The following is a 21764-nucleotide window of genomic DNA, read 5'->3' as shown; positions in this document are numbered from 1 at the left end:
CCTCATGTTCCTATTTCTAGCAAAATGGGACTACATGAGTAGTCACCACCTCAAAATCATAAATGGGGGGAGGGGGGTAGTTAGTTGGGTGGCTCAGTGGTTAAGCCTCTGCCTTTAGCTCAGGTCATGATCCAGGGTCCTGGGATCCAGCCCTGTTGGGCTCCCTTCCCAATAGGGAGTCTTCCTCTCCCTCTCCCTCTGCCCCTCCTCCCCAATTCATTCTCTCTCTCTCTCTCTCTCTCTCTCTCTCCTTGCAAATCAATTCTTTAAAGTTACAGGTGGGGGGGGCAACATCTTAATAGGATAGTATTTATAGGGCAGCCTGGGTGGCTCAACGGTTGAGCCTCTGCCTTTGGCTCAGGGCGTGATCCTGGGGTCCTGGGATCGAGTCCTGCCTCTTTATGTCTCTCATGAATAAACAAATAAAATATTTTAAAAAAAGAAAGAAAATGGTTCCCAGGTCAGCTACCTAGATTTAAGTCTTAGCTCTGCCCCTTCTGTGTAACCTATAGCCTCTCTGTACCTTGGGTTTTCTTTTCTGCAATGTGAGGATGAACAATAGGATCCACTTTGTTGGACTGTTGTCAGGATTCGATGAATTAATGTATGAAGTTGTTTTAAACTATGCCTACAGATTTTTTCTTTTTTTTTTTTTTAAGATTTTATTTATTTATTCATGAGAGACGCACAGAGAGAGAGGCAGAGACACAGGCAGAGGGAGAAGCAGGCTCCATGCAGGGAGCCCGAGGTGTGGGACTCGATCCCCGGACCCCAGGATCAGGCCCTGGGCTGAAGGCGGCGCTAAACTGCTGAGCTACCAGGGCTGCCCTTTTCTTTTCTTTCCTTTTCTTTTCTTTTCTTTCTTTTTTCTTTTCTTCTTTTCTTTCTTTTCTTCTTTTCTTTTTAAGTAAGTGCTATGCCCAACTTTGAGGCTAGAGCTCACAACCCCAAAATCAAGAGAGGCATGTACTTCTGACTGAGCCAACCAGGCGCCCCTGTCCACAGATTCTTTGATATGCCTTCATTCTTTTATTATTATTATTATTTTAACTTTTATTTATTTAAGTAATCTCAACACCCAACGTGGGGCTTGAACTCAATCCCAAGATCAAGAATCTCATGCTCATCTGGCTGAGCCAGCCAGGCACCACTGATAGGCCTTCTTTCAATACACGGAAGCTGATTCCTTTCCCCCTTGATTACAGGTTGCACTTAAAACTCACTTCTAGCCAATACAGTGTGGCAGAAGTGTTGCTGTGTGACTTCCAAGACCAGGTCATAAAAGGCATTGAAGCTTCCTCCTCGCTCTTTCTCTTGGGTGGTTCACTGTGAGGGAGGTCAGCCACCATGTTGTGACAGCAGAGAAGCAGCCAGTGGAAAGACCCAAGTGGGGCAGAACCGGAGCCTTTTGCCAACAACCGGCCCCATGCGAGTGATCCACGTTGGAAGTAGATCTTCCAACCCCAGTGGGATCTTCAGATGACCACAGCCCTGGCCAGCATGAGACTTCTGGAATTAGAACCACCCAGCCAAGACACTGACACTGATTAGCAGAAACTATGTCAGATGATAAATGTTTGTTTTAAGCCACTAGGTTTTGGGGACTGATTTGTTATGAGGCAATAGATAACTACTACAAATTGTAATGAGTCTGGGACGGTGCCCGCCAAATAGGAAGTAACTGTTTGCTATTATTGATGGGTTTTCTTATTGGTGTGTTATTACTGAAGTGGAATATTTCACATCCCCTTTCTTTTTGCAACAATATTTTACATATCTTTTCCAAGAAGCAAACTGAATAATTACTTTTTACTTTTTAAATTTAAAAAATTGTGATAAAAAGGCACATAAAGATTTACCATTTTAGCCATTTTTAGGTGTACAGATCAGTGGCTTTGAGTCCATTCACATAAATGTGCAACCGATCTCTAGAACTCTTGTCATCTTACAAAATGGAAACTCTGTACCCACGAAAGAACAAAGTCCCTGGGGCAGCCCAGGTGGCTCAGTTGGTTAAGCATCTGACTTGGTTTCGGCTCAGGTCATGATCTCAGGGTCATGAGATGCAGCTCTGCATTGGGCTCCATGCTAGGCATGGAGCCTGCTTGAGATTCTCTTCCTCTTCCTCTGCCCCTCCCACCCCCCACCCCTGCTCTCTTTCTCTCCCTCTCTCCCTCTAAAAATATATAATAAATAATTTTTAAAAATGAAAAACAACATCCCAAGATTATGTTTTCTGTTGGTTGCCAGAGGGAAGGGAGATGGGCAAACTGCATGAAGGGAAGTGGGAGACAGAGGCTTTCACTTGTGGAATGAATGAGTTGGGGGTGGAAGGTGCAGAATAAGGAGTACGGTCAATGCTATTGTAATGACTCTGTAGGGTGACAGATGGTAGCCACACTTGTGGTGAACATAGCAGTTGGGTCTAGAGCAGTTGGGTCACTATGTTTATACCTGAAACTAATGTAACATTGTGTGTTAACTATACTCAAAAAATGAAAAAAAAAACAAAACAAACAAACAGGGGCCCCTGGCTGTCTCAGTTAGTGAGGCCTGTGACTCTTGACCTCGGCATCATGACTCAGAGCACCATATTGGGCTTACCCAAAAATACATAAATAGATAAATAAACAAACTACAAACAAAACCCACCACCGCCACCAACCCCTTCCTTTTCCTCCAGGTCCTGGTAATCACCATTCTACTTTCTATATTAATATCACTACCTGGTGCCTCACAGAAATAGAATGATTCAACAGTTGTCTTCAGGGTTAGTCCATATTGTCGCACATGTCAGAATTGTCTCCTTTTTGTTTCATTTATTTTATTATTATTATTATTATTATTATTATTATTATTATTATTTTTATTTTTATTTTTATTTTTAAGCAGGCCCCAGGCCCAACATGGGGCTTGAACTTACAACCCTGAGGTCAAGAGTCTCAGGCTCTACTGACTGAGCCAGTTGGGAACCCCTGAATTTTCTTCCTTCCTAAGACTGAATACTATATACCCCATTTTCTTCATCCAGTCATCTGTGGATGGACCCTGGGGTTGCTTCCATCTTTTGGCTATGGTGAATAAGGCTGCCACAAACAGGGTGTACAAATATCTCTTCAAGATCCTGCCTTCAGTTCTTCAGGATCTTGTAGAATTGGTGGGTCATATGGTTATTCTATTTTTTTTTAAGATTTTTATTTATTTATTCATGAGGGACACACAGAGAGAGGCAGAGACACAGGCAGAGGGAGAAGCAGGCTCCTTGCGGGGAGCCCAATGTGGGACTCAATCCAAGGACTCTGGGATCACGCCCTGAGCCAAAGGCAAATGCTCAACCACTGAGCCACCCGGGGTCCTAGTAATTCTATTTTTAATTTTTGGAGAAACTGCCATACTATTTTCCATAGCAACTGTACATGTTGTTTTACATCTTTCTTTTTTTCACTCAGTGATACATCTTAGAAAGTTATCCATGTTCTCATGTAGAGATCCAACTCACTTTTCCCCCCAAAATAACTGTTTTGAAGTATAATCTATGTGTAGAAAAGTGCAGAAATCATAAGTGAACATCTGGATTCAATTCCATAAATGCACCTGATAATCAGAAGTCAGCTCAAGGAAAGAACATGACCTTTCCCCACAGTGCCCCAAGGGTAACTACTAACTGGACTTCTAACAACATGGATTAATTTTGCCTGTTTTTTTTTTTTTTAAGATTTATTTATTTATTTATGATAGACATAGAGAGAGAGAGGCAGAGACACAGGCAGAGGGAGAAGCAGGCTCCATGCCGGGAGCCCGACGTGGGACTTGATCCCGGGACTCCAGGATCGCGCCCTGGGCCAAAGGCAAGCCCTAAACCGCTGAGCCACCCAGGGATCCCCAATTTTGCCTGGTTTTAAATTTTATATAAATGAAATCACACCGTATGTATTGTCAGGCGTCTTCTGTCTTTTGTGCAGCATTTCGTTTGTGAAACTCATCCACACTGTTGCACGTGGCTGTAGATTTTTCCTTCCCTTTGCTGTATAATTTCCTTTATGTGAAGATGCTACAACTTATTTACCTATCAGTTGGTGGAAATTTGTCTCGTGGTGGACATACAGTCGCATCTAGTTGGAGTGGAATTTCTGGGTCACAGGATATACACTGAGTGATAGAAGAAACTGCTCCAAGATTTGGTGGAAAACTGAGACTGGTGGGAATTCACACCCTGTCCCCCAGCCCGCATCCTACAAATAGGGATTGTAGGGCTACTTTGTGCCAGGTGCTGTTCTAGGCTCTGATGAACAAAAAGGATCAAATCCCAGCCCTCCTGATCTGACCCTGATGTAGGAGAATTCAAACCACAAACAATAGAAATCTATGCTTCATGGTGACAAGCTGTATGAAACAACCGCCAGAGCAGGTTAAGGAGCTAGTGACAGGTTATCTCTCCCAGATCAAAACAATCCTGCTCCAGGTCCCCGTCGTCTACCCTCTGGTGGGTCTCCCTGCCTGTCTGCCAGAAACTCTGGCTGAGCCAAGTGCACTTGCAGACACCATCTGCTCTCCCCGGGAGTGGGGCCGGTGCCAACTCCAGCGTCTGGACTCTTGGCACAGAGCCCTGGAGCCCTGGAGCCCTGGAGCCCTGGAGCGAGGGAACTCTGGCCAGCCCCACATCCAGAGGGAAATCCTTCAGTTTGGCGGGGGCTGGTGAGATGGAGGGCCCCTGGGAAGGAGAAGCTGGTGCGAGCTGGGTGGGCTCCAGGAGGGAGAGGGTGAGGAGGGTCTCTTACTCAGGCTGATGGAGACACAAGTGGATAATGATACTCATAAGCATCATCAAACATATCCAGAGTGCCCACGTTTCCAGACTTTGGGTAAATGTGGGATGTTGGTTATCGCCCCTGATGTGAGCGCTTTATGTAAGAGGCAGGGAGTGTTGAGCCCATTTCACGGATGAAAAACTTAGGGTTCAGAGGCGATGCCATCATCCAGAGGCCACACAGCAAGCGCCTTGAAGAGCCTGGAAGGCCCCTTGGGCCTGTGTGGGTCCAAACACTGATCCCTGACCATGCCTTCTACCACCTGATCACCAGGTGGGCACCTGGGCCTCCTTTCCCTGGAAACTGCCCCGCTGCCCCCTCCCGTTCCCTTGGGCCAGCGAGGAACACAGCCCTGGTCGTAATCTGCCCACCCCGGCGCCGGTTGTTCACCTCGGCCAAGTGAACCCACACCTCTGGACCTCAGCCTCTTCATCTGTAACGGGGACGGCGATGCAGCTGCCGGGAAGCAGCAGCGCGATGATGACTGTGAAGCCTCTACCGCAGGGCCAGGGGTCCGGGCTTAGTCTGCACCCAGGGAACCGGGGCGAGCGCCCGCCCTCTCTGCTCCCGGGCCCCCGCGTACCCCAAGACGGTAAACGACTGCGCCTCCTGGGCCGTCCTGGGCAGTGAGCGTGAACGTGTCCATGCACCGCGCTAAGAGCACCGCGCACCGTTAGCCGCCCTGGCTGCTATCATTACGGGCGGGGCGGAGGCGGGCCGGGCCGGGAGGGCCTGGAGGAGCCGGGCGCCCCCTCCTCCGCCCCGCAGCGCGTGGGCCTGGGCTGGGGCGGGGGCGCGCTCAGGGCCCCGCGCCTCCGAGCCCCCCGCGGGCTCCCGCGCCCCTGGGCCGGCAGAGGTTGCGCGCTGGGCGCTGACGTCGGCCTTCAAGGCCCCCTCCCCGGCCGCGGCGGAGGGCGGAGCCGCAGCCCGCAGCCCCGCCCCCATCCCCGCCCCCGCGCGCTGCGGGCCTGGGGCGCCGAGCCCGGAGCCGGCGGAACGCGCAGACCCCGCGCCCCCAGGCCGGGTCCGGGGCGCGCGGGGTTCCCGGAGTTCCGTCGCCTGCGGGCCGCAGGGTCGGGGCGGCTGTCGGTGCGGGGGCCCGGGAGGTCCCGACGTACGGCCGCGGTGAGTGAGGGGCGCCGGGGGGCGGCACGGTGCTGGGGATGGGAGGCAAACCCTTGGTGAGGAGGTGCGCCCAAGCCAGGTTGGAATGAGGCGGGAGGCTTGGGGGCCCCGCGGGGGACCGTGGGGTAGCAGTATTCCTTGTGGTTGAGTGTGTACGAGTGTGGCGGGTTGGGGCTGTTATGGGGGGAATCGTGCAAAGGTGGATTCTGGTCAAACAGGAAGTGTGGGGGCGCTGGTGGGTGTGTGGGCAATCGTGTAGCGCCACGGATGTGGGTGGAGTAGGAGAGGGATGCGTGGACCGGGTGTTTGGGGCAGGTGTGCAAGGGAAGTGAGTGATGGGAACAAGGGAGGGTGTCTGGGGTGCATGTGTGGGAAGCCTGCGCTTATGTGTGCAAATAGGGGGTCTGATGCTGGGGAGCTAGGAGTGTGCAAGGGGTCATTTGGGATGAGTGTGTAAGGAGGTTGGGGGCTCCAGAGGGGTATTTAATGGGAGCTGATATTCAGGGTAAGTATGCAGGGACCCCTTTGGGAGATGGGTGCCTGGAGGTGGGGGTTGGGCCTGGATGAGTGTGTGTCGCGCGGTACTGGTGTATTCAGTGTGCAGACCTATAGGCACACGGGACGTGTAGTTCGTGGGGCAAGTAAGTGTGCAAGGCACGGTTTGGAATAGGTGCGCAACAGGTATGTGGTTTTTGCCTGGAAGACAGAATCCCACATTTGACTGTCGAGCCTGCCCCCCCACCGCCCCGTTCTCTTCACAACTTGGCCCAGCCTCTTTCATTCCGTGGGCCTCAGTTTTCCTCTCTGTAAAACGAGTCTGAGGGTCAGTGAACTAACTAGTCTCTGCCAGGAATCTCTCCAGAGTCAGGGGTCAGAAGAAACATGATGAGACTTTTACAACTTTCTTTTTTCCTCTTTCCTCTACCTTCAGGAAACCTCTCCGGGAGCCTCTCCCTAGCCATGGACAACCCCAGTCTTCGAGAGCTCCAACAGCCTCTGCTGGCGGGTGTGGGCTGTGGGCCCCCCATCCAGAAACCTGGTGAACCCCAGCTGGGGCCTCCCTTTCGGGAGACGGCTTTTGCGGAGTCCCTGAGGGGCTGGCAGTTCTTGCCCCCACCTGTTCCTTCTGTGAGCGCTGGTCTTGGGGAGCTAGGGCCCCCTGACCTTGAGGTAGGAGCACCAGGCTTTATGGGAGCGGGTGGGGGTGAGGGGCGGCTGGACTGGGCTGGGGGTATCTACCTCCTGCCTGGAGTCTTAATTCTTCGATGCCCAGTTGTGGTTTTTCCAGATCTATGCCTCCCCTGGTTTCTTTACCTTTTTCTAGATTTGTCACTCATCTTTCTTTCCTCACCTTGGCTATCTTCCCTCTGATTCTGGCTCCCCTGTTCTCTGTCTTTCCCTCTCTCTCTGGTCCTGATCTCTTTTTTTCAGATTACCGTGTTAATTTGTATCATTTCTTTTTCCTTGTATATAGTGTGAAGCTTGTCTTCTATTTATTTCTTTCTTTAAAAGATTTTATTTTATTTTTTAAGATTTTATTTATTTATTCAGAGAGAGAGACAGAGGCAGAGACACAGGCAGAGAGAGAGAAGCAGAGAGAGAAGCAGGCTCCATGCAGGGAGCCCAACGCAGGACTCGATCCCGGGTCTCCAGGATCACAACCCGGGCTGCAGGCGGCGCTAAACCGCTATGCCACCGGGGCTGCCCAATATTTTATTTTTAAATAATCTCTCCACCCAGCTTGGGGCTCGAACTCATGACCCTGGGATCAAGAGTCACGCTCTACTGACTGAGCCGGCCAGACTCCCCACTTGTCTTTTATTTCTTACACTTGGTTTTCCAAGTTACTATTCCTGTAGAAGAAATCACCCCAAAACTCAGTTGCTTAAAACAGCAACAATCATTATGGCTCATGGTTTCCACGGGTCAGGAGTCTGGGAGGGCCTGGGTTGGGTGGTTCTGGCTCGGTGTCTTTCATGAGGTTGCAGTCAGTGGCTGGCTAGAGCTGAACCAGTCCAGGGCTGAAGCAGCTGGGAGCTGAGTGGGTGTCTCTCTCTTAATGTGTAGTCTTGGGGCTTCTGCATGAGGCTCCCCTTGTGGGTTGGTTTGGGCCTCCTCACAACATGGCAGCTTCAGCACAGTCCGCATCCTTCTGGGCCTCCGGCCTCCAGCACCAGTGCTTCGGCGAGGCAGAAACTGCCTCACCTTCCCTGACTTATGTTTGGAAATCATGTGGCATGACTTCTACCACATTCTACCAATTATGAGTGAGTCACAGCCTGCCCGGTCTCAAGGAGAGGGGACAGAGACCTCAGCCCTTGGTGGGAAGAGTATCATCACTCACACTATAAGAAGAGCATGTGGGATGGGAGACGGTGGTGGTCATTTTTGGAAACGCGGTCTGCGTCGTGGTGGCAGTTAGCGTCACTTTGACATTGTATGTATGTGTCTGATGATTCCATTCTTTGAAGATGTTGGGGGCCTTATTATTTTTGCTCTTTAGGGTTTGTTGTGTGCCTGGTTATCTTTGGACTGTATGCTGGTCATCATGTTTGAAAAGCTATTTTCAGGAAAGATTATTTTGAGGCCTAGACGGAAGGTACACACCTTTCTCCAGAGACGGTTTGGTTTGCTTCTGTCAGCTGCCTGGGTGCACTACCAGTTAGAGATCACTTTGAATTTAGTTCACGGTTTTTTTTTTTTTTTTTTTTATGATAGTCACAGAGACAAAGGCAGAGACATAGGCAGGGGGAGAAGCAGGCTCCATGCACCGGGAGCCCGACGTGGGATTCGATCCTGGGTCTCCAGGATCGTGCCCTGGGCCAAAGGCAGGCGCCAAACCGCTGCGCCACCCAGGGATCCCCGTAGTTCACGGTTTGAAAGTTTTTTTTTTTTTTTTTTTCTGGGATTGGCACTCTGCTGCAGGGCAAAAGAGGCCTTCTCTGTTCATTTGACCTCTCTGCTAACTTTGTTTTTATTTTCAGTTTTGGCCTTAATCTTGGGAGCTATTTAATACAAGATTAAAACAAAAAGCAATACCATTTTTTTTTAAGATTTTATTTATTCATGAGAGACACAGAGAGAAAGGCAGAGACATAGGCAGAGGGAGAAGCAGGCTCCCCGCAGGAAGCCAGACGTGGGTCCTGATCCCAGGACTCCAGGATCACACCCTGGGCTGAAGGTAGATGCTTAACCACTGAGCCACCCAGGCTTCCCAAAGCAATACCATTTAAAAAAAAAAACTCTAGAATTTATCGTTTTCAGCTGGCAGGTTTGTCCTAGTAACGTGGGCCACCAGAGCTCTCTTGATCTCCAACTTTTTGCCTGTTCCTGTCCCGATTGGTGTCTACCTCCACTTTGGGGGCTTTTAGTTCTTCAATTGCAGTATCCGTGAGGGGACCTGTGAAGTCTTTGGAATTGCACATAAAACTTTGGGTGTGGGTGGGGTTCTTTGGAGACAGGGTACAGAGCTTCCCCTCAAAGAGGTCCAGGGTGTAGAAAGTTAAGAGCCAGTTTTCTGGAACACTTTCCTCTCTTGGGTGTTTCCGGGGAGGCCCTGGTATTGGTCTTTGGGGGCTATGGGGAGCAGAGCAGGGGGGCAGGGAAGGTGGGTGGTGGTGCCCACGCAGGCCCTTTATCCTACCCATAGGATGCATCATCCAGCGACAGTGATTCGGACTGCGACGGGGGCAGCCTTCTCTCCCCGCTCCTCCCGCACGACCACCTCGGCTTGGCTGTCTTCTCCATGCTCTGCTGTTTCTGGCCTGTGGGCATCGCAGCCTTCTGCCTGGCCCAGAAGGTCAGTCGTGGGTGGGGCTGGGAGCGGGCTGGATATAAGGGGAAGGTGCCTTCGGAACAAAACAGAGGTGCAATGCGTGGGTGGGGTGGGCAAAGCGGGGAGAAGGACGTACAGAAACGTGGAAGGGTAAACCGAGCCTTTCAGAGAGAAAGGCCCGAGTGGTGGTTAGGAACCTGAGCCCTAGTCCCAGGTGTGGCACACTAAGATTTTGGGGGCGAGCCACTTAACCTCCCTGTGCCTCTTTTTCGTCGTCTGTGAAATGGGAATAATCCCCACCCCTGGGTCATCGTGGGGCTCAAATGAGTTGGAGCAGGGGCACAGGGTAATAGGCGGGTACTTTTATTAGCCACCTGGGCTCCCCTGTCCCCAGCTGTCTGACCCGCAGGGGCCGCTCCCAGTCTTTGGAATCTATGAATGCGTCCGCGGGTGGGGGGGCTGCGGGCGGCCGGGTGGGACGGGACGGGGGCTGTCTGAGTCACCCCTGCCCACGCCTCCACAGACCAACAAGGCTTGGGCCATGGGGGACGTCCAGGGCGCAGGGGCCGCCTCCCGCCGCGCCTTCCTGCTGGGGGTCCTCGCCGTCGGGCTGGGCGTGTGCACCTACGCGGCCGCCCTGGTGACCCTGGCCGCCTACCTGGCCTCCCGAGAGCCGCCCTAGCTGCCCCTGCGCCCCTGCTGCGAATCAGGGCCCGGGAGCCGGGGCGTCGGCGGGCGACGTGGAGCAGCCCGGGGGAGGCGGCGGCGAGCCCCCCCTTCCGGGCCGCGGCTGAGATTAAACTCCAGACGCTCTCGCAGCCAAAGCTGTGTGTGTGTTGTACTGGGGGTGGGGGTGAGACCGGGGAGGGGCCGTCCCCGGGGTGCTCCCCGAGGCCTCGGACGGGAAGAGGGCTCCCCAGCTTGCAGACTGCTCTCCCCAGTGTAGCGCTGTAGCAAATAAGCGCTGGGCCCAAGGGCTTACTCCTCACCTCGGCCCAAGAGACAGCTCTTTGAGCCCCCCTTACCCCCCCTTCTCTGCCCCTGGGAGCTTTGGGGAAGGCCGAATGGGCTCCCCCCTGAGCTCCTTCCGCAGCAAGAGGCAGAACCTCTACTCAACAGCAACAAACGGGAAGGAGCCAGAGGCAGAGCTGGACTCTGGGGCTCGTGTGAACCGTCTGATCCCTCCGTCTCTTGGGCCTCCTTTCCTGTGGGTTTCCTTCTGGGGGGGGGGGGGGCGAGGATGGCCCCAGGAGCTTAGGCACCCCCGTGGGAATCACAGGGCCAGGCCAGGAGCAGACCTGAGCGCCCACTGAGCGGGCCGGTGGGTGACCGAGTAATGGCAGGACAGGCGGTTTGGTTTTCTCACTGTTTAATGCCATTCTGGTGGATCTTCCTAGAAGAAAACGCTCTCCCACTTGGCGTTCTCCTGAGTCTCACGGAGCACAATTTCAAGCTTGAAGACTTTGATGCTTTTTCCTTCTTGGTTACTGGGGACGAAAATGACACAGGCTCCAAGGGGGCAATTGTGGGAACTGTGTGAACTAGTTCAAGCATGTGAAGCACGCAGCAGAGGGCCCGCCAGACATATAATTTTCACTGTAAACCCCCAAATGTCAGTGCCCCATGGAATCTGGTGACCATGTGGCCCAGCTGTGGGACAGTCCCTCCTCATGGGATGCTCTTGCGTTCTTGGCTCCGGCCCACTAGATACGGGGGCGGAGACCACAGCAGACCAATGTTGACTAGCCCCCTATATTTTCACACACCTTAGGGGGTACTATACCCATGAGAGTCCATGGGCCTCGGCCACTTCTGGTTACAGATGGGGAGCTGTGGTCCTGGGTGTGCTGGTGTCTCTCGGGCTGGCCTCTGAGCAGAACCCCTGCTCCATCACCAACTAGCTGGTACCTCCAGCAGCTGACTGACCTGAGCTTTTTTCACGTTAAGACAGGATGCCAAGACCCACAAGGCCCTGCCGCTGTGCCCATTCCCCCCCTGACCCAGCTCTTCCCTCTCAGGTCCCCACCTGCTCTGCTTCAGCCACCAGAGCCACACTGGAGCCTCACCACCTTCCATAGGCCTCCTCCGGGGCTTCCCTTGGATGCCTCCATCCCCTGGGCATCCCTTTTAAAAATTCACCCTCCTCAAATCCCTCTTCCCTGCTTTATTCATAGCATTTACCACCACCTGATAAACACTGATATTCTTTGCCCATCACCCCACTGCTTCCTGAACCTGGGGGGGGGTCATCATTCACCCCTGAGTCTAGCACCTGGCAGGGCCTGCACACAGCAGGTACCCCAGTATTAGACTGGTGGTTGGGGAAGGAAGGGCTTTCCCAGGTCGGAAATGCTTTCTTGGGGGCCGGGGTCCTGTGCCCCAGGCCCACGAGCTCATCCGGGCACACAGGGACTGAGAGGCGAGGCTAGCTGCTGGTTTATTTTCCACGGAGGTAGTGGGTGGTGGCGGTAGCTGTGGCCACGGCCACGGCGGAGGGGCGCCCTGCCCCGGCTTGTCTCAGCTCTTGGAGTAACGCCTCTGCAACGATTCCCGGTAGAAGCGGAAGACGTGTTGTGAGGCGGCCTGGGCGGCGGCCAGGCACTGCTGGAGCTGGAGGCAGAGAGAGCTGCTGCTGCCGGGGCCTCCCTGCTCCCACCCAGCTGACCCCACAGCTTGCCCTGGCCTCAGCTAGTTCTCTGAGCCCCAGACCTCCTGCCTCCCCTGCAGTGGCCTTTCTTTCTTCCCCATTTCGTGGGATCTTTCTTAGAGGGGACACAGAAAGAGGTGAGGGCTTCAGGGGTCCGATTCTGGCAGCTCCAGGAGCATGGACGGTGGGACCAGGCATCCTGACCCCTGGACAAAGCCTCAACGTGGCACAGCCCCAACTGGAGATCTAGAACTTTTGAGCCACAGGCCCTGTGGTGCCAAATCACCTTTGGGATGCCAAATCTGGGACCCCAGATCCTGACCACCACACATTCCTAGGTTCATAGGAAGCCCAGGTTGGAGGTGCTCTCGGAGACCGGAGTGCTGGAATTCTGGGGGCATGCTGAGCTGGAAGGGGAGAGCTTTCAGGTGCCTCCCCTCCTCTGCTCTCCAGACTACGGCTTCCCTTTAAAATTCCCACAAGGGTTTCTGTGCCTGCATCCAAAAGGGATGTAAAAAGGCGCTCTCCTTCAGCCTCCCGGAGTCCCGACAAGACCTCACGTCAGGAGGGAGGGATCTGGCCTCCACCCCATCTCCACACTGGTACCTCAGCAGCGGAGTAGAGCCCCTTGGTGGTGGACATTAGCAGCTTCCGTTCCACGCTGTCCAGCGCAAAGGTCAGGACGGCCCGGGCCTCCTAGAGATGAGGGGTAGGAATGCCTGGACTCTCCCCTCAGGCACAGGCTCAGCTGGTCCCCAAGAAGGGACCTGGCTTTCCCACAGCCCACACTCCCAAGTGTGTCAAGTGGAGGTGTGTACACTGCCCATTTCCCTGGACAACGCTCTTGGCCTTTCCTTCTTCAGAAGCCCCATGCCCCCATTCCACCCACATGGTTCCAACAGGGGCAGCCGCACGGCCAGTCATCAGCTGGTACCTCTCAGCCCCCTGCTCTCCTTCCCTGCTTTGTACCACCCAGGCTGGAGGCTGGCAAACTATTTCTCAGACTCCTTTGCCAGTTAGGGGCCACCAGTAATCTGGAGGAGCGGCTGAAGGAGGGAGGACCGCATCCTGTCCTTGCTCTGACAGGAGCAGGGGCTATGGCTGTGGCAGTTCCCACAGGGCCACAGAGGCCGGAGTGGGCTTTGGACTTCGGCTGCCAGGGCGAAGCCAGGACGCCTTGTGCGCACCCAGAACCCACTGTGACTGTGTCTCCTGGCAGCACGGAGTGGGAGCACCCTACTGGCTTCTGGTCTCTGGGTATCGCCCTTCTTCCTGGTTGCTCCTTCAACTCTTCCAACACTATCATAACCGGTTCCCTCAGTGGATTCCTGTCTGAAATACCTCAGGTGGGTTCTGCTTTCCCGCCAGGATGCACCCATCACGGTACCAGGTGAGGATCTCGGAGGAACCCCCAGGGCACTGTGACCTTGAGCTGGTGAGGAAAGTCTAGAGTTCTGGAGGCTGGTCATAGCCTTGGGCCAGGGGCTGGCTAGAGAACGGAACCAAATGGAACCAACATGCAGAAGACAGCAGACACTGAGAAGCAGAACAAGGGCATCCTCAGGGTGTTTGAGGCCCTGGCTCCAGCTGGACCTCTGTTCTGAGGCCCTCTGTCCCGAAGGTCAATATGTTCCCTTTTAACTGAAGTGGGTCCGAGCTGGGGTGCTAGCACTCGCCCTGATGAACGAACCCGAACTTGCCAAATGGGACTGACGTGACAAGTGTTCCGGGAAGTGAGGCCCGGGGGAGGAGTGTCTGCTTGTGGCCGTTCACCAGCCACGGCCTTCAAACTTACCTTCTCTTGTTTGGCTGTGGGATCCAGCACGAGGGTGCCATCAGAGTTCAGAGCACAGGTGACCCCACAGAAGAGGGCCCGCATGGGCACACCTGCATCCACCAATGCCATGCAGGCGGCGTTCAGGCAGCAGGCCAGGAGCTGGGTGCCACAGGGAAGGGTTAAGAAGCGTTCCCACTATAGCGGTGGCCACAGAGTAGGTCTATCCTTTCATTCACCCTGCCGCTGCCGGTGGGCCCACTTCACTAACTGATCACAGGAAGGCGGCGTACGGCACAGTGGCTCGAAGTGGTTTTGGGGTCAAGTGTCCTCAGGTTCCTGACCCGCCTTTGCCACCTTTCAGCGGTGTGAGCCTGAGCAAGCGACTTATTCTCTCTGAGCCTCAATCAGGGGTCATAAGGATACTCAACAGATTTGTACTGGGCGGGGGGTAGGGGGGTAGGGGAAGAGAGAAACCTTCCACAATTGCATAGGAGTTCCTCCACACGCCCCACTCAAGCCCTCTGGAGAGGGCCTGCCATCTCCACCAGTGGCAGGGCCAGGCCTGGAGCCTGGGGATCTGGAGGCCGCCACCACCAGTTGACAGCCTGACAAGGTGACAGAGGGAGGAGCAGTCATCTTTAGGGGTGAGGTGTGGCTGTGGCACGCGCAGGCGAGCCGAGGCTGGAGCCTAACAGCCAGCCCTGCCTCAGTTTCCTCTAGTCTCTGCACCCAGCCCCATCACGGTGGCCAGGAGTCGAGCTTTAGGGTCAGTCGGTCCCATCTCTGCCACTGTCCCTGTTACCTCCCCTCTGGCCTTCAGTTTCCTGCTCTGGGAAACGGGGCCTGCTCAAAGCTGGGCCACGCAGCTGCAAGCCCCTCTAGAAATGCCCATTTCTGGCCCTCAGTCCCAACCTCTCACCGAACCACGGGGATCTACGGTCGAGCTGCTGACCCAACTCCTCTGCCCGCTCAGGACTCCCCACTCAAGGTCAGAGGTCAATGGCACAGGTTTTGTAGGCAGTCAGGCCTGGGCTTGAGTTCTGCCCCTGCCGCCTTCCAGCTGTGTGACCCTGGGTAAGTGACTTCCCCTCTCGGGGCCTGTTTCCTCACCTCAAACATGGGAACGTAGGAACTCCCATCTGCCCAGGGCCTCGGGCTCTGGGAGCACATGGCTTGGGCTCAAATCCTGGCTCTGCATTATTAGACAGGAGCTGACCTTCCTGTGCCTTAGTTTCCCCATTTGGGCCATGGGGGATTATAGCGGCACCAAACTGTCGTGCCGTGAGTGACACAGATGAAGTGAGTTAACATGTGTAAGGCTCTCAGACCAGTGCCCGACGCGTGGTGAGCACTCAAGCTGTGTTTGCTATTCTTCAACAAGAGGGTGCCTGTCAAGTGTTTGGAGGCCTCCTGGCTAACAGAGCAAGGGAGGCCACCACAGAGATTCTGGAGGACTTCCTGGAGGAGGAGGCCTGGGGGGGAAGGATACAGAGCCAGCATCACTGACGACCTGCAGCACCACAGTGATGGAGGTGCGGGGGTGCAGCGTTCCCAATACCACTGCTTCACACGTGTTCCTGATCAGTCGCTCCCGGCTCTTCTCCGCAACGCCTGGGGAAAATCAGGGGTGGGGCGGGGCGGGGTGGGGTTGTCAGCCTCTTCCCTTCCTTCCATCTGGCTCACCTTCCTCCACACGCCCCACCCAAGCCCTCTGGAGAGGGCCTGCCATCTCCACCAGGGCTGGTGCAGGACCCTGCACAGATGACAGAGGACCCCCAGTGGGAAGGAGGCAGGGCCTGACCGGACCCACCCCGCCCCACCCCTGCCCCCTCCAGCATCCAGCAAGGGAGCCTCTTGGGGGAGGAAAACACTGAGTTCCTCTGTCCCCTGCCGCTGCCCACTCCCGTCCTGCTGAACCCAGCCTCAGCGTAAGGGGGAGAGTAAACGGGTGGAAAAACAGGTTAGTGGAAAGAAGGGGAGATGGAGCCAGGAAAGAGGAGTAGGGAGGACAGACTAGGAGGTGGGGGACAGACAGGAGGCCGAGAGCCGGGGAAAGGCGCAAAGAGCTGAGGGTGGGGACGGCGGAGGGGAAGAAGGTGGAGCTCCTGCCGCCCATTACCAGGCAGCCCGATCTTCGGCCTCAGGATCACCTCCAGGGTGGCCTTGTTGAAGATCTCTTTGCTGACTTTCACCTCGGCTGGCCCGTACACGCCCGCCAGGACTGACGTGTCCCCTGGGGAGAGAGCAGGGCAGGTCTCACGCACACCTTGCCTTCCTGGGGCTGCAGGGGTCAGGGTGGGGGCACCAGGGCAGTGAGCTGGCGGCTGGCCCACCTTTTGCTGGTAGTGGTTCTTTGAGCACTGGCTTCACTCGCGTCTCTGCCTACGCTTCTTCATCTGGGACATGGGGATGATGGCAGCACCTAACCTTGTAGTGTCGCGAGGATTAAACGAGGTCATCCACGACAAACACTGCGGCTATGGCCCGGCGCACCACTGACTTTAGCTATTCTTAACTTTAACGGGAAGTTCTTCCCGAGGGCTAACCTTCCTCCTCCTTACTGCAGTTGGTCTCAACTCCTCACAAAGCTTCCTCCAACCTGGCTCTCTTCCCTTGGCTCACGTCCCCAACTCTGCAGTCATCGGGACCCTTGAGAGTGAGAAATACCCAGGAGTGGTCCTGAGTGGGCACGAATGGGGTCCACAGAGGTAAGACCTGAGAAGCAAAAGCCTGGCTTCAGGGAGTGCCTGGTGGCTCAGTCGGTTGAGCATCTGCTTTTGGCTCAGGTCATGATCTCAGGGTCCTGGGATCGAGCCCCAAGTGGGCTGATCTTCTCCTTCTCCTGCTCCCCCTGCTTGTGCAAGCATGCACGCTCTCTCTTGCTGTCAAATAAATCTTCAAAAAAACCCAAAACAACAAAAAAGCCCCCAAAACCCCTGACTTCTGGTCCTGCCTGCTTCTTGCTAGCTCTGTAACCTTGGCTGATTGTACTCACTTCTCTGGGTCTCAGTTTTACCATCTGCAAAATGAAGAGACTGAACTACACCAGTGGCTGTTGAAGCTTTTCTTGCCATAACTCTCAATTAAAAAAATGTATTTTCTGGCACCACCCCAAATTCATGCAAATCTCCATGTGTGGACACGCAACAAAGGCCTCATAAAACGCCTCTTACCATCACTGCTCTGACACTCTAATGCTTTCTACTCCACTCTAGTTCATTTAATTTTATTTATTTACTTTTTATTTATTATTTATTAAAGATTTTATTTATTTATTCATGAGACACACAGGGGGCAGAGACAAAGGCAGAGGGAGAAGCAGGCTCCATGCAGGGAGCCTGATGTGGGACTCGATCCCGGGACTCCAGGGTCACACCCTGAGCTGAAGGCAGATGCTCAACTGCTGAGCCACCCAGGCGTCCCAACTTACTTTTTTTATTTTATTTTTACATGGGGCTTAAACTCACAGCCCTGGGATCGAGAGTCGGACGCTCCTTGGACAGAGTCAGTCAAGCGCTCCTACTCTATTTCAGTTAAAAAGTACTGCCAACCGCAGCAGTGGTCCTGAACCCTGGCTGCACACTCAGAATCACCGGGGCACTTGAAAAGACGTCCAGCCCCCTCCCCCAGAGATCCTAATTCAGCTGCCGGGTGGGGCATGGGCACTGCGAGCATAAGAGCTCCCACGGGTCATTCTGACGTGCAGCTGGGCCCACAGTCTGCAGTGGGAAAAACAGCTTGAGCACAGCTTTGAAACACTGCAAACAGAATCTCTGCAGCGGTTACAGATGGAGAGGGGCCAGCCTTAGCAGGTGTGCGGTGGATTCTGGGACCCTGCCTTTTTAACAACCCCATCAGAGATTTGGAGGCCAAAGGCGGGTGGGACGTACTTTCCAGGGTCTGCCAGGGGTCCCAGAGTTTGGGAGTTTTAGAACGTGGAAGGCGTTAACCCTCCTCAGTGTTTCTGAAGTCTAAGAAACTCCAGGCATATCATTTTAGCAGAAGAGCAAAGTCTCCAGGAGGGCCTGGGAAGGTCCCCAGGGTCAGGGCATGTTTTCTGGGTTGGGGAGAAGGAGCTGCACCAGAGCTGAGGGATTCTCTTGGCTCCAGGAGAATCTGCCCTTAGAGGGGAACTTAACCACACAGGACGAGATCCACACGTTGCTCTTCATTCTTTTCTGGATGAGCTGCCCGTGGCCCCCATGAACCTAGGAGACCCTCCCTCTCATCTTCTCAGGGACATGGCCCCAGCAATTTTCTGGAGCAATTCAAGGAATTCTATATTCTTTGGATCCACATCCATCTTCAACTCCTGCCCCATTTATCTGATCCTCTCCCAGCAAAGCTCTCAAAGACAAGTCTGACTTGCTGTCTTTTTCTTCTCCTCCCTGACCCCACCACTCCACCGGAACAGCTCTTGACAGCATCACAGAGGACATAGGTCCGGACTGTCCACCGACAGGTCTGGAGGACAGATGCAGCTGGTGGGCCCTTACATCTCAAACACTTCTCTGAGCCCCTCTGAGGTCAGTGTCCTCAGGTCCTGAGGTCAGTGGTTTTTCCTCCCACCTTACTGGCTGCTTTTCTCTGGTCTTTTCCTAGCTCCTCACAGGTTAGAAAACCCTGGATTTAGTCTGTGACCTCTTCTCTTTCCACCTACGCTTGTTCTCTTGATTTCATCCAATCAATAGTGTGAAACACCATCTATAGCCAGAGAATTCCAAATTATATATTCAGGTTGAGTCTCTTTTTAAGATTTTATTTACTTATTTGACACACACACACACACACAGAGAGAGAGAGAGAGAGAGAGAGAGAGAGCGAGCATGCACAAGGGGGGAGCAGCAGGGAGAGGGAGAAGCAGGCTCCCCACTGAGCATGGAGCCTGATGCTGGGCGGGATCCTAGACCCTGAGATCATCATGACCTGAGCTGAAGGCAGATGCTTAACTGACTGAGCCACCCAGGCCCCCCTGGGTCTCTCCTCCAAAATGCAAACTTCTATATCCTATTACCCTGTCCATATAGTCACTGTGATGTCCACCAGGCACTGCAAACTTAATGTTCCAAATTGAACTCCTCATCTCCCAGTGCAGCTGATTTGGAAAAAAAATCTTGGTGTTATCCTTCTCCTTCTCACACTCCAACACTGAACCATCTGCAAGTTTTGTGTTTTACTTTCAACATACATACACCCAGAATCTCACCACCTCCACTGCTTCCACTCTGGTCTGAGCCACCACATCTCCCCTTCTTTCTCATATCTATACAGTCAACACTGCAGCAGAGAGATTCTGTTAAAATATATTCAGATCATGTCAACCCTCTGAGCAAAACTTGGAAGCAGTGGCCCACAGCTCATTCATTATGCATCACATGACAAGCAATCCTCCTTAGCTCTCCCCAGCCTCCTCACTGCTCTGGCCACACAGTGTCCAGACTATTCCTCAAACACACCAGACAAATCCTTGCCTCAGGGCCTCTGCCCCTGCAGTTCTTCATCCTAGGTATGCTTTTCCTCCTAGTTATCTTCAAGGTTTGCTCCCTTACCTTTACGTCTTTATTCAAATGTTATCATCTCATCAAGGCCTTTCCTGACTATCCAGTTAAGATCGCAACCCTCTCTGGCACACCCTATTTCCTTTCCCTACTATAATTTTTCTCCATAGCATCTTCCTACATATTTTTTTAAAAAGATTTTATTCATGAGAGACACACACACACACACAGAGAGAGCCAGAGACACAGGCAGAGGGAGAAGCAGGCTCCATGCAGGGAGCCCGATGAGGGACTTGATCCTCGGTGTTGAGGATCACGGCCTGGGCTGAAGGCGGCACTAAACCGCTGAGCCACCCAGGCTGCCCTCCTACGTATTTTTTTAAAAGATTTTTAATTTTTTTTTTATTTATTCATGAGAGAGAGAGAGAGAGAGAGAGAGAGGCAGAGACACAGGCAGAGGGAGAAGCAGGCTCCATGGGGGAGCCCGACGCGGGACTCGATCCTGGGACTCCAGGATCGCACCCCGGGCCAAAGGCAGGCGCCAAACCACCGAGCCACCCAGGGATCCCCTTCCTACATATTTTACTTATCTTTTGTCTGTCTCCTCGACTCGAACATAAACTGTTAAGTCACGGCTTTAAAAATTTTTTTTTAAGATTTATTTATTTATTCATGAAAGACAAAGAGAGAGAGAGAGAGAGAGAGAGAGAGAGAGAGAAAGGCAGGCAGACAGAGAAGCAGGCTCCATGCAGGGAGCCGGAAGTGGGACTCCACCAGTCCAGGATCACGCCCTGGGCCAAAGGCAGGCGCCAAACAGCTGAGCCACCCAGGGATCCCTTTAAAATGTATTTTATCCACTTATTCCCAGGGCCTAGGACAGTGCTTAATGCGAATACACATGTGTTCAACGAAGGAATGAATGAAAACAGGTTTTGTACCTGGGTAGAAGGTAATGCCCCTAGTGAGGAGGCTGAAGCATGTATGGGGGTGATTCTTAGGCTATTTTCAGAGGAATATTCACCCGGGGCAGGGAGCTGAGATGCATTTGGTCATGGGAAGGAGATATTTTACCCAATAGGGAAAGCCTGCCCCAAACCTAGGGATATTTACACGTATGGAGAGATGTGTATTGCTGTCAAAGGGACATATACCGCACTGGTGGGGAAGAAGGGGGACAATCACTCTCAAATACTCTGAAAAGTATTTATCTGGACAAAAAGACATGCCGCAGTCCAGAGAGTAATGAAGCCGGTAGTGTTGATTTGTGGGTCTATTTACGCGACTGGGCAGGTTTGCCGCAGCCTGGCGTGCATGGACCCGGGGTGTCCGCGGGGGAGGCGGGAGACGAATTTAATCAAGGCAGATATTTACTCTGCTGAGCGCCTCTCTCCTCGGAGTATTTACCACGGTGGCGATACCGTCTCCCTTCTAGCCGGGAGCGCAGGATACGTTATTCCGGCATATCCGGGAGTATCCTCCCGGGCACGAAGAACTGCACCACCCGTGCAGGAGGGACACTTACCAGCTAGTGGCACTCCTCTGCATGGTAACCTGTAACCTTCCAAAACAAATACGACGTGGCGAACGTGGCACAGGCAGTATTTGCCTAGGTTAAGTCCTTACCTTGCAGGAAAGAGGCAGAGCCATCCGGCCGGGACAACAGGTTCTGCTCACAAGCAAAGTGCCGGAGGCTGCAGCCCAGGGCCCCGAGGGCCGGACTCTGTTCCAGACTCCGCGCAGGTCTTCGCGTCCGCCGGCAGCGTCCCCTCCATCGCCCCAGACCCCACGTGCAGCTGCGGAACCTCGCTTCCGCACAGGAGCGCGCGCGGGCGTCCAGCCTGCGTGCCCAGTGCGCACGCGCAGGTCCGGGGCGCCAGGACCCGTTCCCGCACGTGGCTCCGCGTTTACTAACAATCTGGCCCCTCCCACTCCCGCCTCGCAAGCCCATTGGAGAGTAGCGAAGAGAGGGCGGGCCTTGGCATGGACTCGTCCTACCCGAAGCCCCCGCGCCCTAAAGCCCTAAGGCTCTGGTCAGGTTGTCCTCTCCTTTGCCTGTTACAGAAACAACTGAGATGAGGTGATGAGAGTAATTTTGGCAAGCTAGATTGTTTGTTCCTCCCGTACCCGTGCCCTG

At 53.8% G+C, this 21764-nt stretch overlaps 2 protein-coding genes across 3 annotated transcripts; one reads left to right on the top strand and one right to left on the bottom strand.

The window, feature by feature from the left end:
- The first annotated feature begins 5660 nt into the window (after positions 1-5660).
- Positions 5661-17304, top strand: TMEM91 (transmembrane protein 91). 2 transcript variants are annotated; one of them, XM_041746255.1, is made up of 4 exons: positions 5661-5933; positions 6865-7103; positions 9583-9732; positions 16699-17304. In XM_041746255.1, the coding sequence occupies exons 2-4, from the start codon at positions 6894-6896 to the stop codon at positions 16813-16815; spliced, it is 477 nt and encodes a 158-aa protein (XP_041602189.1). In that variant the 5' UTR covers positions 5661-5933; positions 6865-6893; the 3' UTR covers positions 16816-17304. The 2 variants fall into 2 exon arrangements, with proteins under 2 accessions (XP_041602189.1, XP_041602188.1); XM_041746254.1 differs by lacking the exon at positions 16699-17304 and adding an exon at positions 10232-10620 and having other exon boundaries at positions 5665-5933.
- On the bottom strand, positions 11061-21494 carry EXOSC5 (exosome component 5). Its single transcript, XM_041746253.1, is given in 7 exon segments — positions 11061-12318; positions 12962-13051; positions 14151-14291; positions 15622-15743; positions 16252-16365; positions 21254-21329; positions 21331-21494. Coding segments are annotated over 7 exon segments (708 nt in total). The 5' UTR covers positions 21403-21494; the 3' UTR covers positions 11061-12225.
- Between the last annotated feature and the right edge of the window lie 270 nt (positions 21495-21764).

The sequence above is a fragment of the Vulpes lagopus genome, chromosome 2, assembly GCF_018345385.1.
Source record: "Vulpes lagopus strain Blue_001 chromosome 2, ASM1834538v1, whole genome shotgun sequence".
Classification (NCBI taxonomy): Eukaryota; Metazoa; Chordata; class Mammalia; order Carnivora; family Canidae; genus Vulpes; species Vulpes lagopus.
The sequence above is the reverse complement of the archived record's forward strand: the minus strand, read 5'-3'. Positions and strand labels throughout refer to the sequence as shown.